The sequence below is a fragment of the Mesitornis unicolor genome, unplaced genomic scaffold, assembly GCF_000695765.1.
Source record: "Mesitornis unicolor isolate BGI_N332 unplaced genomic scaffold, ASM69576v1 scaffold19996, whole genome shotgun sequence".
Taxonomy (NCBI): Eukaryota; Metazoa; Chordata; class Aves; order Mesitornithiformes; family Mesitornithidae; genus Mesitornis; species Mesitornis unicolor.
The window spans coordinates 6,608-21,006 of NW_010193207.1; the positions used below are offsets into that span (position 1 = coordinate 6,608).

The 14,399-nt window shown below is 44.8% G+C and overlaps 1 protein-coding gene across 1 annotated transcript; it reads right to left on the bottom strand.

Annotated features, from left to right (window-relative positions):
- Positions 1-11,808: 11,808 nt before the first annotated feature.
- On the bottom strand, positions 11,809-14,089 carry LOC104542916 (arf-GAP with GTPase, ANK repeat and PH domain-containing protein 1-like; the record flags this gene model as incomplete). Its single annotated transcript, XM_010187385.1, has 2 exons — positions 11,809-13,340; positions 13,834-14,089. Coding segments are annotated over 2 exons (460 nt in total), but the record flags the coding sequence as incomplete, so codon positions are not given.
- Between the last annotated feature and the right edge of the window lie 310 nt (positions 14,090-14,399).

The window sequence follows — 14,399 nt, forward strand, 5'->3', positions numbered from 1 at the left end:
TCAGCATTGCAGAAGGTGTTTTGGTGTTTGGAGACCCCTACCTTTGCAGCTGCCGATGGGTATCGGGCATCTGTGCCATGTTGTTCCCCCAGCTCTGGCAATTCGAGGCTGATTGGGATCCAAGCCCTTCCTTCATTAGATGGAAATACCTGGCCTCTGACTGACACTAATCCTCCAAAACGACGTGAACTCTTTTCTCCCATGCCAAAATGACCATAAATGATTATTTTCTACTGCAAAAGGTGATCAAGAGGTTCTCTTCAACTGAGCAACAAGCAGCACTCGGTATCAGCAGCACGAATGCCAAGTCATTTCTTAAAAGGCTTGAGCAAAACCCAGGCACATTATGTTCTCTAGGAGCCCAACGTTAATCCCTCAAGCAATGGGAAAGCCCTGCGCATGGCTTTGCACCTCTGCACCCCTCCATCCCTCCTACTCCATGCCACAGCATCACTTTTTACTCTTCCGCCATTTTTACTGTCCTCATCCTCTCTTTGCAAACGCAAGGAGTCTCCCTGGCTTCAAAACAAACAGATCTGGAAGTCGGAAAGTGGAGATCGGTGGGGGCAGAATGCAAATAAATAAGTGCTAATTGCTGGCAGTGGCGCTGCACGTTGAGCGCAGTTATTGTGACCACATTTATTGGCCAATTAAGGGCTTTACTGGACGTTAGGTGAGATAAATGACCGCCTGGTGGGTTTCCCAGTCCTGCCATCCATTTGTGGTTTTCCTACTGCACATGTAGTGGTTTCACCAGGAGTAACCGTGTGTCCCTAAAGCGACCTCCAAGTAACTCCTGCACTCTGTACTCTCTCTTTATGGTTAGACTCGATGGCCTTAAAGGTCTTTTGCAATGTAAATCGTTCTCTAAAGTCGTGTTCTGGGCATCGCTCAGGTGGGAATTGCAGTGGTACAGGAATACTTGACCAGGGGAAAAGCCACATTGCCTGTTTCTCACTGCAAACATCACCTGTCTCAGATCCATCATAGAAACGAAAAAAAAGGACAAAAGGATAAGCTCAAAGGCAGGTGATGCTGGGCTCAGAAGAGCTTTGGGTGGGATATGCTGCTCCCCAGCCTGGATTTCTGCAGTGAAGTTTCTGAGCAGCATCTCTAGACACCACTTGCACCTCACACACAAAATCACAGAATCACAGAATCGCTCAGTTGGAAAAGCCCTCTGAGATCATCATGTCCAACTGTTCCTGTCTACCCACTAAACCATATCCTTAAGTACCTCATCTACCTGCTCTTTAAATACATCCAGGGATGGTGACTCCACCACCTCCCTGGGCAGCCTGTTCCAGCTTCTGACGACCCTCTCAGTAAAGAACTTCCTCCTTATCTCTAACCTGAACCTCCCTTGGCACAGCTTGGTGCCGTTTCCCCTTGTTCTATCCCCCATCACCTGGGAGAAGAGACCAGCACCCACCTCTCTACAAGCTCCCTTGAGGCAGTTGTAGGTGGTGATGAGGTCTCCCCTCAGCCTTCTCTTCTCCAGGCTAAACAAGCCCAGTTCCCTCAGCCGCTCCTCATCAGGCTTGTTCTCCAGAGCCCTCACCATCCTTGTGGCCACCAAGGCATTGAGCAGCTCAGCGTGAGTGACATGTGCTGCCCCTGGGAAGTGCTCTCAGGAAGAGAAACTGGGCCAAGTCACTCTGAACCAGCGGTTCCAACTGCCACCCTCCCTTCCCCAAGGTAGTGCAGAGGGAGGAGTGGAGGAGGGGAAGAGGAGGATGGTGGTGGTGGTTCTTCACCACCATTGAGGTTCAGGTGAGGAAATCCTTGATGTGGGATGCTGTGGATGCTCAACGCTTTTAAGAGAATCAGGGGAACAGACAAACTGATGGAAGAGAAATCCACTAAGGATCACTAAACTCACAAGAACAGATGGCTCAGGAAGACCCTGAACTGTAAACAGTTACAGGCTGAGGAAATACATAGCAAAGGTCCCATATAATCTGATTTTACACTCTCCTGCAGCATTGGCTTTTGGCCACAGGTGGAGAAAAATTGTTGGTGTGGGTAGATCTTTGACCTGGCTCTTTAAGGTTAATCTTACCTGATATTCATGAAGCATTAAATGTTTTCTTTTGCTTTGCTGTGAAAAACAGCTGAATTTGGGTGAACTTGGCTCTCTTCTGGAAAACAAAGCTGTTTACCAGGAGGGGGTCAGCTCCATCCTACCATCCCATTGCACAAGATCACTGTGTGCACTGTCCTCAGTCCTCTCATCCCATCGCTCCCTTCAGACCAGTTTGGATTTGTTTTAAAGAACGAATAAGAAACAGCAAAACTGCCAAGGGAATGATTTCGAATGAGGGCTAAAAGCATGTGGTACCTACAGAGCAGGCATCATCTGGGCCCTGGAGCAGGTTTCTTGAGCTGGTGTTCCCAACAACCATCAAAGCAAAGGTGGAAACATACAGCACGGCCTTACGGCAGAGCAACAGTCTGGTCACCACAGTGATTGCTTTTTTCTTAAAAAAAGAAAAAAAGGGAAAAAAGGGGAAAAAAGGGGAAAAAAAGAAAAAAAAAGGGGGGGGCTCAGGGGCTTCTCCTCCTCCCATTATGGGAATCAATAGTTTTCCTTCAAAATCTCTTTCTGACCCCTGTTGCTTTGCAGTAGGATATTTTCTTTTCTTCCTAAGCTTCTGTGAATGCCACCAGCTGAGAGCATTTCAGGGGTACATGAGGGTGGGCTTGGGGTAGGTGAGAAATGTGGGCATGAAAGACATCCTTAAATCTGCTCCACCATCCCTGGCACTGGGATCTTCCTGGAGAAGTCAGATCTTAGGAAGCTTGTTAAAGAGAGAGAGCAGCCAGCCATGTCCATCACAAAATCAAAACCCATTCCCCTTGAGGAGGGCAAAGGAGGGGAGGGACGGATGATTCTTAAAAAAAAGTACTACTATGGCTTTACACCCAGGGGGAATCCAAAACAAGTTCTCCCACGTTCAAAGTTCACATTTCAAATCCAGAAGGGGACAACACAAAGCACCCACCTCCTGCTTTGCGGCTGGTTGGATGCATGATGGGGTTAAACTGGGTGGGAAAACCTTGCAAGAATAAAAGTGTACAGTTGCTGCATGACAAATCAGTGATGTAGACCCCCAAAAAGAGAGAGAAAAAAAAATCCACAAGCAGTCCTGCAGTTTTTCTTTTCCCACAGTGCTGGTACAGACTCCCGGGAGCACTTGGAGAATTGAAGAGCAGAAAAGGAAATGGAAAACCTCCCTCAAGCCCCAAACAAATCCCCATCAGACAGGACAGAACCGGTAGCTCCCTGCAGCTGGGAGACCTGATGGGATGGAAAATAACCTCAAGGAAGAACAAATTTGGGCCAGGGCATCAGCAGATGTAAAAGATAAAACCGAAAAAAACCCAATCTCACACTGTGGGCAGTCTCGCTTTGTCTGTGAAGATGGGAGCTCACCTTCCCAGTCTTTTCCAGGCCTTCTCTTGAGCCATGTCCTGCTGCGGCGAGGTCTCCAGTTCAGCAATGCAGTGCAGAGCCTGTCCATCTTGGTATCAGTTTCGTCTGTGGTGCCCTTGAACCGCGTCTGGTGCAAGACCAGGAAAAGGGACATTTCCAATCTGCTGCTTGTCCACTGCTTCACTGCTTCACTGCGGCTACCATATCCCTGCTCCTGGTTTCTCTTTTTGAGAGAAATTCCCCACTTTGTCCACCTCTTCATAGCTCTACTAATTCCTGAACATCCCCAGTGCCTCTGTATCTTTTGTAAGGCAGGACAAGCATTGATGGCCAAACCATAGCATTGGCTGTCTCACTCCATGGTGCCTTTACAGATCTTAAAACCTTACCTTTCTTTCTTTCTTTCCCCTAGGGCACACTGCATAAGTAACCTCCCTTTTTTTCCCATTAATGCACATTTATCCATGTTATCTGCTCTTCTCTGTGTATCCACCTTCACACCATACAGCTCTCTTGGCCTTATGTAGTTTTTCTGCAGCCACTGATAGCAGTAACTGTATCGCCAACCCACTGAGAGACACTGGTCCTGGCATGCGGCTCGTAACCAGGCTGCTCAGGTGAATGCCCATTCATCACCTCTTGCTTCCCTCTCCATCCCATCTCTCAACTTTCTGCACCAGGGCAATATTTTTGTCTTCCCTTTGGGCCTACTGAGATTCCTGATTTCTTCTTGTGATGTACTCAGGCCAAGACCTTTAAAAATGTAAATAAATGTCAATCAGTTGCCCATTGTTCAGGGCTTTAAACGACTTGTTCAGAGAAGCCTAATAGAGAGCCATGATTTTCCTTCAAAGAAATGATTAGACCATACCATATCATGACCTTAAAGATGTTTTATTATTCTTATTTTAAATGATCATTTCAACCAATTTAGCAGATACAGATGTAACCGTTACTGGCCTAATTCCTTGGATCTCCTCCAGAGACTCTTAAAGCCTAGGTGCAACACTTACTACTCTCACTTCCTTAGGGAGAATAACTGTTTTTAATGAAAGCTCACATATTTTTGCTGGGAGATCTGTCATTCAGTTCATAAGCACTTTCAGAACTCTTAGATATACACCATTACGGTTCGGTTGACTTATTGCTTTTTAATTTATCAATTTGCACCATTACCGGCTCTTCTGACATCCCAGGTCTCAGATCATACTTCATCTTTATTACTGGCAAAGAGTGACAGTATCTCATCATTAATACCAGAAGGAAGCGGGACCAGGGCAGGTGTATCTCAATAACACGGCAATGAAGACTCAAGCAAAGACACAAGCTGCGACGAACAAATTTTCTTGTCTTTATTAGAAAGAGACCTATACAATATAGCAGCCTCTCTCTGCAGTACTTTACAACTTTCTTCCTTTTTTTTATTTATTTATTTTTTTCTTTTCATTATTCAGAATACTGTACAGCTGACACAAAAATCTCAACGCAGAGAGAGGGGAAAGGGAAACATAAGACAAACTGGCATACTTAATCAAACCAAAATCATATGAAACAACAAGCAAAGTGAAATGTCTGTCAATCGGTTTAATTACAGTACAAACAATATAAATAAAGCATCATTGAGTCATTGTAAAACAAACTTGCTGAATGAGGTAATATAAAAACGACAACAAAAGACATATTTTTTAATAATTTCCACACTGTCCTGTCATCATTTGTACATTACTATTTACAGAAACAGAAAGAAATAAAAACAAAACCAAACCTTGCTATAAAGCCTGCCATGTGCTAGGTATCTTCTGCCTCTACCCCAAACACAGGTCTCAGGTGTCCCTACTCACCTGGGCTCCCTTTCTCCCCATCCCAACCAGAAAGACAAACATCACAAAGCAGAAAACCTGAAAGACTTGGGGGCTAAACGCAGCCAAATGTAGTAATCTACTCTTCGCAGGTGAACATAGGGTATTAAAGGATAAAAGAAAGAAACAGCATATGCATCCGCTTCCCAAGTGGTGCTGATGGCGCTTCCCAAAACAAAGATACCAGCTAGACTGAACCTCAAATCACAACCTACTGAAACCAGGGGCCAAACTCAGACTTCAAGGAGGTCAGGATAAAGCCCATCTGCACCCAACTCTGCCGCCCCAAAGCTGCTTTGCCTCGTACTCAGCACAGCATTTGGGATCTGCTCAAACCCCACTGGAGTCAAGAGGTTAAAGGCAGCAGGAGATGCAGAACCAGGCCCTTGGCAACCCCAAACCAGAGTCCAAAGGCAATAGTTACAAAAACCAAGTCCCTGGTGTTTTAAAAGATACTCCTCTCTCGAATACCCCTTCAGTTTGTGCATCCACCTATGCAAGCCATCTACAAGTGAAAGATGCTCCTGACACTGGAATAGCAGAAGAGAACTGGACCAAATGCGTGTTGTGCCCTGGAAACATGGTACTTCCACGTAGCAAAGAGCTGTGCTTTCAGAGGATGGGTATTTTCCCTGTGAACTGGCAACATGAGCTCAGTAGATTCAAAGGAGAACCCAGCTGAATCCCTGGATACATCGGGAAAAAAAATGCTTGGAGGGGTTTTCAACAGCATTTCAAAGGAATTCTTTTGTCACAGGCACAGCAAGCGGAAAGATCCTACCATCTCATCCGCACACCCAGCCATGTTTCCTACCATACCCTGCTTAGCTCCAGCAAACATCCTTCTCATCCTGCCAGACTTGTCCTCTCCTTGTTGGTTTCCCCTGATAGGACTATAAACCGAAAGCAAGGGTAGAAGCAGTGTGAACAACATTTGGTCAAGTTTTCTGGGACTACTCAGCACTGTAGCTGAGGTTTGTGGCTCCCTCACAGCAAAATTTTGAGGCCAGAGCTTAATGGCCAAGAACACAAGGAAGGAAGGATGAGGAGCTGCTCCTGGTGAAGGACCCACCTGGAGAATGCTCTTCAGAAACACATCACCACTGTCATCCCCAATGTCCCCCCAAACAGCAGCAGGACCCAAGGCATTGTTAATCAGGTACAGGAAGGCAACCTTCTGCTTCTTCATTTAAATTCAGCCAATAAGCTGGGTTTCAAGCAAATTTATACCAAAAAAGGGCCTCTGAGCAACAAGTCCTCTGTCCTTTTCACCTTCGGAATCTCCTTCCCTGAGCTGGGATTTCTTCTCTCAAGCAAGGGGGCTACTTCAATCCCAGTGACCAAATTAAGGGTTTTCTCAAGTTGAGTGTTGTCTGAAGGAGTCGGATTTTTTTGGAAATCATCTGAGGCAGATTATCTGTGCAAGTCCTGAGTGTCTGATGGCTTGCAAGAGCCGCAGAAAGCTTGTACCTCATATTACTGCACCTCTCCATCCCTCGAGCAGGTGTCCCCCATCCTGTGTCTGCCTCCTGTGCTACTGGAAATGGCTGGTCTTAGTCAAACTGGGAATCTTGCCCGTTTAGAAACATCTAACTGAAAACGTGGCCCTAGCTATTGATTTTGATTAACGGGTAAATGTGTGCGTGTACATATCCACGATTGCTAAGAGCAGTATGTGGAGCATATATAAGCACATATACACACACGAAATGCAAAGCACGTGTAGTTACTCTGGTTAGTGACCTCCATGGAATACGCTGCCTTTACCTTAGGACTCAAAGCACCCTGACTGCACTTCATCTACCAATTCAACTCAATTAATCCAACCACTTCAACTCAGTCCCCAGATCTGGGAACCAGTTGTCAAATAACAACCCACCTTCAGCACCAAAACCCTTCCTCGGTCCTGCATAAGCTTCACGTTTGCCTGCAGGACAGATCAGACCCTAACAAGTTGTCTGCTGTGAGGGGTTTTACTCCCTGTACCTTGTCATTCAAGGGGACCAGGAAAGTGTTAGGAGCTACTTCAGTTCTCAGAAACAAACAAAAAATTACTGATAGGTTCTGGAAAACGGGGCATACACAAAAGAGCTGATGGTGCATTCACTGCCAGCAAGCAACATGGTCATCCCAAACGCATGCCATTAGACCTCTGTAAGCATCCCCACCCGCCCCCCACCCCTTCACGTTTTGTACATAACACACAGGTAAAAATTACTAGCTCTGAAGCACTGCAAAATAGTCAATCCTTGGTACTGGAAGCTAAACACATATCCAGAAAGTTCATGGCCATGAGAAAGCTGAAGCTCTGCCTGTTGGCAGAATGGACTGCTACTGCTTGAATACGCCACAGGGATTTGGGAAATCGGTGGACATACAGAGATGAAGAGGCTAAAACTGCTCAAATGCACAAAGACATTTTTATTTCAACTGCCCACAAGCAAAAGTCCCCCTGAGCATTCAGGGAACAGTAGTAAACGATGGGAGTTAATTCACTAACGTATTGCTGTCACCTGAAATGAAACACAGAGGCCAAGATGACCAGAAGCACGTGTGGTGATTTGGGGCTTAAGATGGCTCTAAAAAAAAGAAATCCAAACCAACGTTTTATTTTCAGAAATCACACAATCCTCCTCTGAAAACACGAACCATTCACAGCTCCTGAAAATCTTGGCCAAAACCCTATGAACTTCCCTTTAAAACGTGACACAGATTCAGTCAACTCAAGGTAAAATGTCATGAGATGAGATCATTCAATATTTACTTTAAAAACTGGCCCACGCTAAACAACAAAACAAAACCTAGAATATCATAATACAACAAACCTACCTACCTACAGCTTTGGATATTTTGCTATATTACATCTCTTTTTTCAAACAGGAGATGATTTTCTAATAAAACCACTCAAACCAACCATCTTTTTTGTAGCTTAGATTTTAAAAGTCAAAACTCATTGCAAAACCTTTTAATTTGGGGTAGTGTTTTTCTACCTTGAAAAGAACTTTAATCTGGAGCAGTTTTGATTTGGGTTTTTTTGTTTTTTTAATTTTTCCTGCTATGCAGCAAACACAAGAATATCCAAAACCAGTCTTTTATGCAACAAATCACCAAGAATGGAAGGAGATGAGGATCCAAGACTAACAGCTGAAGATCCCATGACAATGAGATGGCAATGGGCAAGTTGTCTCCTATCCAGCCAAGCTGCCCCAAGGTTGGTCCCCAACGCTGTTCTCCTTTACCTTGAGTCCCTTCAGCCACAATGACCATTTGTTCCCTGTTAAGGTGCAATAGCGGCTCCCCGAGACATTTGGAAAGGGCCCCTTTGGGACCCCCTTGAGAAATCTGTGCTTGTCTCCACTATTACTACTTCATACTACAAACTACAAATTACTTCATTTCTCCCGATCTCCATACAAATATAAAAGATGAAGCTATTCAAACCCCATATAATCTAATTATACTACATTACAGTGCCAGAGATCATTTCTAAGCCCGTATCTGCATTCCCACCTCTATGCCTCTCCCTACGTTACTCAGCATCCTCTGGACAGGGGAAAACTCCAAGTGCAGCTAAAGCTTTTTTTGTACTAACACACATAATTTACCGAAAGTGGGGAAAAGATGGCAAATCAAACAACATTAATGTTTACACAGTTATTATACACTATGCCCAAATGCTTAAAAATCCTCTCTACCTTCCAGGAGCTCACCCGGCTTTCTGTGCAGCACCCAGCCCAGAATATACCAAGGTTCTCCAAAAATAGCTTTTCTTCTGCCCCCTTTTAGAAACAGAATCAGAAATCTGGTAATGCGAGCCCTTAGCCAAATCTCTGCAGTGGTAGGACCCTGAATTTTCCCAAGGTTAGATCTTATTTCTTCATAAATAGCAAAAAGTAAACACTCCTCAACTCCGGGAATATCAAGGTTCAGATGCTGGATACGGCATGTCCGAATCATCTCTACTGTTCAACAGCAAATGGCTCAAAGCAGACAGAAGGAAAGTGCTGAGGTTAATAGCAACGTCTGACTCACTTTTAGTGTTTTAATTGTTGTGGATAAAGTGCAGAGGATAGGGGATTTAAAGTAAAGGTATCTGGAATGATGAAAAGGGTTAACTGGGGGACAGAATGAAAACCACAGCTGCAGAATCCATTTTTGGAGAAAACCACTTTAGCTAACATGTTTCTGCTGGGAATTCTTACTGACCGGATCTCAATTTGTTTTTAATTTGCTCATAACATGCTCAAAGGGTGTAAACAGCCTGGCAAGTGAGTTCCATAAAAGCAATGAGAGGGGCTAAACGTGAGACGCAGAACAGAAAGCGGGCGAGTTAACAGAATGAAAGCAAGAGGAAATGATTCCTGCAGGTTCTCCAAGTGTCCATATATATTGCCTGTTTCCACACCTGGACGGCTTCAAGAACATCCTTTGCAAAGTGCAAACACATGCCCTGAAAAGCACACAGAGCCCAGAGACCTCGGCTCATGAAGCCAAGTCCTGCCAGGCTCCAGCCACGGAGAACTTCCTCCACCCTCCCTCTCAGCTGTGGTGGGAAGGAGCTTCCCCTCCTCTCCACCACACAAGAAGGGGATGGAGTCTATGCCAGCCTGACTTCCTTGCCGAGGCGAACCGTCCCATAGATTCAGAGGTGTCACACAACTTCTCACAGCCATCCGACCAAACCCATTAGAACAGGGGGTGCTGTAGCAAACACCCCGTGAGGCATGGGCCATCGGGCTGTTCTCCTGTGGCTGGAGCATCACCAGCTCTAGTGCCAGAGAAGGTCTCTCCTGACTTGGAGAGACGGCGCTGGGTGATCTCCTGTATTTTGAAGAGATCACCCCTGCATGCATGACCAGGTATCCTCCCTGCAGATCCCCACACATTTGCTTAGTTAAAGTATGAGGTTATTAGTTGGCCAGTCTGGATATATCATTTTTTCCTATAATGCAGTGGAATTTTCTCTCCTAAAAATATTCTCTGTTTTTTTCAAGGTTTACCTCCAGAAAATTTTTTATGAAAGGAACATATAATTCTTCTGAAATCTGCATGACAGCCTGGTTGCCCTTGTTTCTCAAACATCACTCCCAGCTTTAGAAGAGGAAGGTGGCCCAAAGAAAGCGTTAAATTATGTACAGAAAATATTTTCAATTAGGAAAAAACAGCTCTGAAACAGAACATGCATTGAGAACTTAATGGTGGCAAATCTGCCTACCGTGTGTTTGAAATATCGGACTTGGTTTTCAGATACAAATGCCCTTGATGTTCCCAGGGGAACAGGCAGCTATAGCACCTCTGGGACGAGCCGCGATTCCTGAATCCCTGCTGCGTCCCCCATAGAGGTGTAAAGCTCGTGAGCACCAAGACACAGTGGGCGTCACAGCATCCCCTTCAGCTGCACATTAGATGGGCTGTCCCATCACTGAAGGACCACCCGTAAGTACCAAAGATCAGGGAGCTGCACGGGAATGATGGAGAAATATAAATTATAAAAGACACTCTTCCTCAATTTAAAAAAAAACCCAACAAATAATTAAAATGATCCCAGTACGAAGAGAATCAGCTGTAGCCTTACTCTGATGCAGCCAGCCTAGGCTGCTTGAAGAAAGATTCCCACCCCCAAATAGTCAAAGGTTTATACAGTAACAAAGTACAAAATGAGAACACCACCAAAGAGAAAATGCTGGTCAATAATCTCGTGCTTCCACCTTGAGGCTCGCTTTTCTTCCGCAATTTGGTTATTCTACATAAAATCCATAATTTTCTGTTTGTGGTTTTTTTTTTTTCCTTAAGATACCCAGATTACATTTTTTCCTTCACATTTTGTCCACATATAATTTATTTAGCAATCGCTACGCTCCTATTTGTATGCCAAATGAAATCCAGAGCCCTAAGGAAGAACACCACTGAAGGCTTGGGAAATACATCCGAGCAGCTAGATCTGCAAATTACTATGCAGTGTGCACCTCACTGCCTTCACATAATTGCTCCTTTGCCATTGAATTCAGTTGAGTTTTCAACTTTCTCCGTGATATACCCTTTCCCCATCTTCACATTGCCATATGCCACTTAAAAAAAAATCACTTTTCTGCCTGCCAAAAACGGTACAGCCTGCTTCCCTGTGCCAGAATCCTATGTTGTTGAAAACAGGAGAAGCTGGGATCTGCCCGGTAATACCAAAATAATCAAATCAAGTATTAAAACTTAGAATTCAAATGAACTGTCCAGGCTACTTTCACAAGCCATTTTTCTTCCAGAAAGCAGCCAAGTTGGGAGTCATGCACAGCCATGCCCTGCCCGCTGCGGTGAAGGCTATCAATTCTGAACTTAATCAAATCTGATCTTCCCACAGCCAGACTAGGGCTTTTTGTCTTGGCTTGTGAAAGCTTCGTGACTTCTGGAGTAAAATATATTTACAGCTCTGAGAATCAGCCTCTTTCTCCTTTCTAAAAGGTCTCGTACACTTTTTTTTCATGCCAAACGTGCCCTAATCTCCTTCTGATATGTTCCTCAAAGGCTTGCGATGGAAACAAGAGTTCACTGCTGGGAATATTTTCCATGTACAATGATCTGTAACCCACAGATCCTAACTAGTTGCACATTATTTAGTTCACATCCATTACAGTTTATAAATTAACAGAGATGTCATTTTCTGTACAGAAAAAAAAATCAATGCATATTTATTTTTTTTTTTATTCAAACAGATTTTACATACATATAATCTAAAGACACAATATAAAAATCTGTATAAGTTAGGCAATGCATCACAGGAGTAAACAAAAACTCAACACATTTACCTTGGCAAAACGAAAGAACCTATTTCTGCTGGCTGAAAAAATATTAGCCTTTAATGCGTTTATTAATTTCACTAAACTTACTTGTAATGTTTTTCCTTAGCAGTATTCACTATTCCTTTTTGTGTTTCATAGTTACTCTTATTTATTTTTTCCATTTTGTTTTTACACCAAGGAGACTGCAGTCAAATAACACTCAGCAACTCATTTCCTCTCTTTGGACTGAAAAATTAAACAGATACTAAATTATGACAGTGAATTTAGAAAGGAGGGCTCCAAGGGCTTGAAAGAACATGTCTGAGATAATATGATGCTTCTAAGAATATTGCAATCACATCCAAGCAATCACCGAAGCGTGCCATGTAACTACCTCCTCAGCTAATATGCTTTTTTCTCCGTGATGACTAATCATGTTCTATTAAACAGCGGTAATGCTGGAAGAACTCAACTATACAAGTGTAATGAAGCCAGTATTCTCCCCGGACAGATTAGCTACAACTGATTTGACACATACCATCATAGGAGCTTCAAACCTGACAAACTCTGTGCTTGCTTCTGATTTATGCCGTCAAGCTCTTCAGAGAAGAGAATGAAATCCAGGCGTCGTGTTTGGTAGAGGTGAAATGTACTGATGTGCTTAACTGTCAGTTATGGAAGGTCACCATCTCTCCTTCCTTCTCCTCTTGCTCGCTTCTTCCTCCGCCCCTTCCCTCCATGCTCAGGGAGCCTGCATCCCTCCCGGGGACGACCGCTCTCTCATGGTCCCAGTGCCACGCGCAGTGTGTCCTGCTCAACCCACATGCTCTCAAGAGCTTGTTTCCATCGTTTGAGAGCTGTCGCTGAAACAACTGCTTTCTCTGCAGACCCTTTTGCTCATTCTCATCCCATCGCGCTCTCCAGGTGCGCCGTTTCTGGATGGGACAGGGATGAACCAAAGGGAAAGGGGAAAAGGAGAGTTACCAGACTCTCAGAGCAGAGCTGTGATGGGGATGGAGAAATATGAGGCTGCGGATGTAATTCAGGTCAGTGAATACAAGAGTGAGCTCCTCAGATGATGGTGGGCATCCTTCCGCTGCTGTTGTTCCGGTTATTGTTCTTCCTGGACAAGTTTGGAGTGGCCATGAGGACGAAGCGCTCATCGGGGCAACCGTACTGGAGGAGAACGTCAATGCACTCCTGGCTGGAGGCCTGCCGGGCGTAGGCCAACGCCGTGTTTCCATGGGCATCTCGTGCCATCACGTCAACGCCATACTACAGAAAGAAGAGAGATGTTGTTGGAAGCTGTGGTGCCAACAGAGCACTAAAATGGAGGGAGAGGACTCAGGACAGATTGGTTTGAGTGTAACTGAGGATGGGGAGAGGGAGAAGAAAGTGGGCAGGACACCAACCTCACAGCATGAGAAGCACTGAGACACATGTGTAAAGGTTTCTATGTGAAGGAGAGGCTCATGCGTTGAACAAAATTTGCCACAGTCATATTTCAGACAGGTGCTAGGGAAATCTCTCGTTCCTTGTTTCCTGCACTTTCATTTACTTTCCATCAAGTAGCAGCAGATAGGCAGATATATACAGAAATACAGACATTGCTGTCTCTTGAGAGCATGCAGTGAGGAAATCTAGACTCAGGACACCAGCAAAGGCTTTGTGGAACCCACACGAAGGAGGTTTGGGAGGTCCTGCTGTGGCGCATAGCCGAGCAAAAGCCAATCCAGCCAGCCCCTTCCCCAGGACACCAAGTACTTACCCAAATCAAAAGCTGCACTAACACCACGTTTCCTTTCCTGCACGCCAAGTGGAGGGCAGTGCGCCCATCACCATCTCCACAGGTCTCATTCACCTCTTCCCGAGTCCCGTGGGCAAGGAGCAGGATGACCGTCCGCAAGTCCTCCTCGGCTGTAGCCCTCAGGAGATGCTGGCCCAGAGAAAGCTCCAGGCACTGCAGTGGAGCAAGGAAGAGCTTCTGCTCGTATTTTGCACGTATCCAGCGCTCTTTTTCTTCCCTGGAGAAGCCAAAGGACACAGGTCACTCTAACCTAGCTTTGCTGACTATGTAAAATGCTGCAACTTCAGCTTCGGCTACCATTATGCTAGCAAACAGCAGTTAACCAACAAGAACATTATTCTTCCTTGAAATTTTTGACAAAAAAATGTCCTCATAGGAACAATTCATCCAAACCTTACCTTTGATAAGTGATATTTGTGTCACTCATCATTACTGAGCCATATTATTGCAATGCCAGAGATCCTCCTTGGTCGATGCCATGCTTATGGGGTCATAAGATCACAACAGCTAGAAGGTTTTCAAACCCC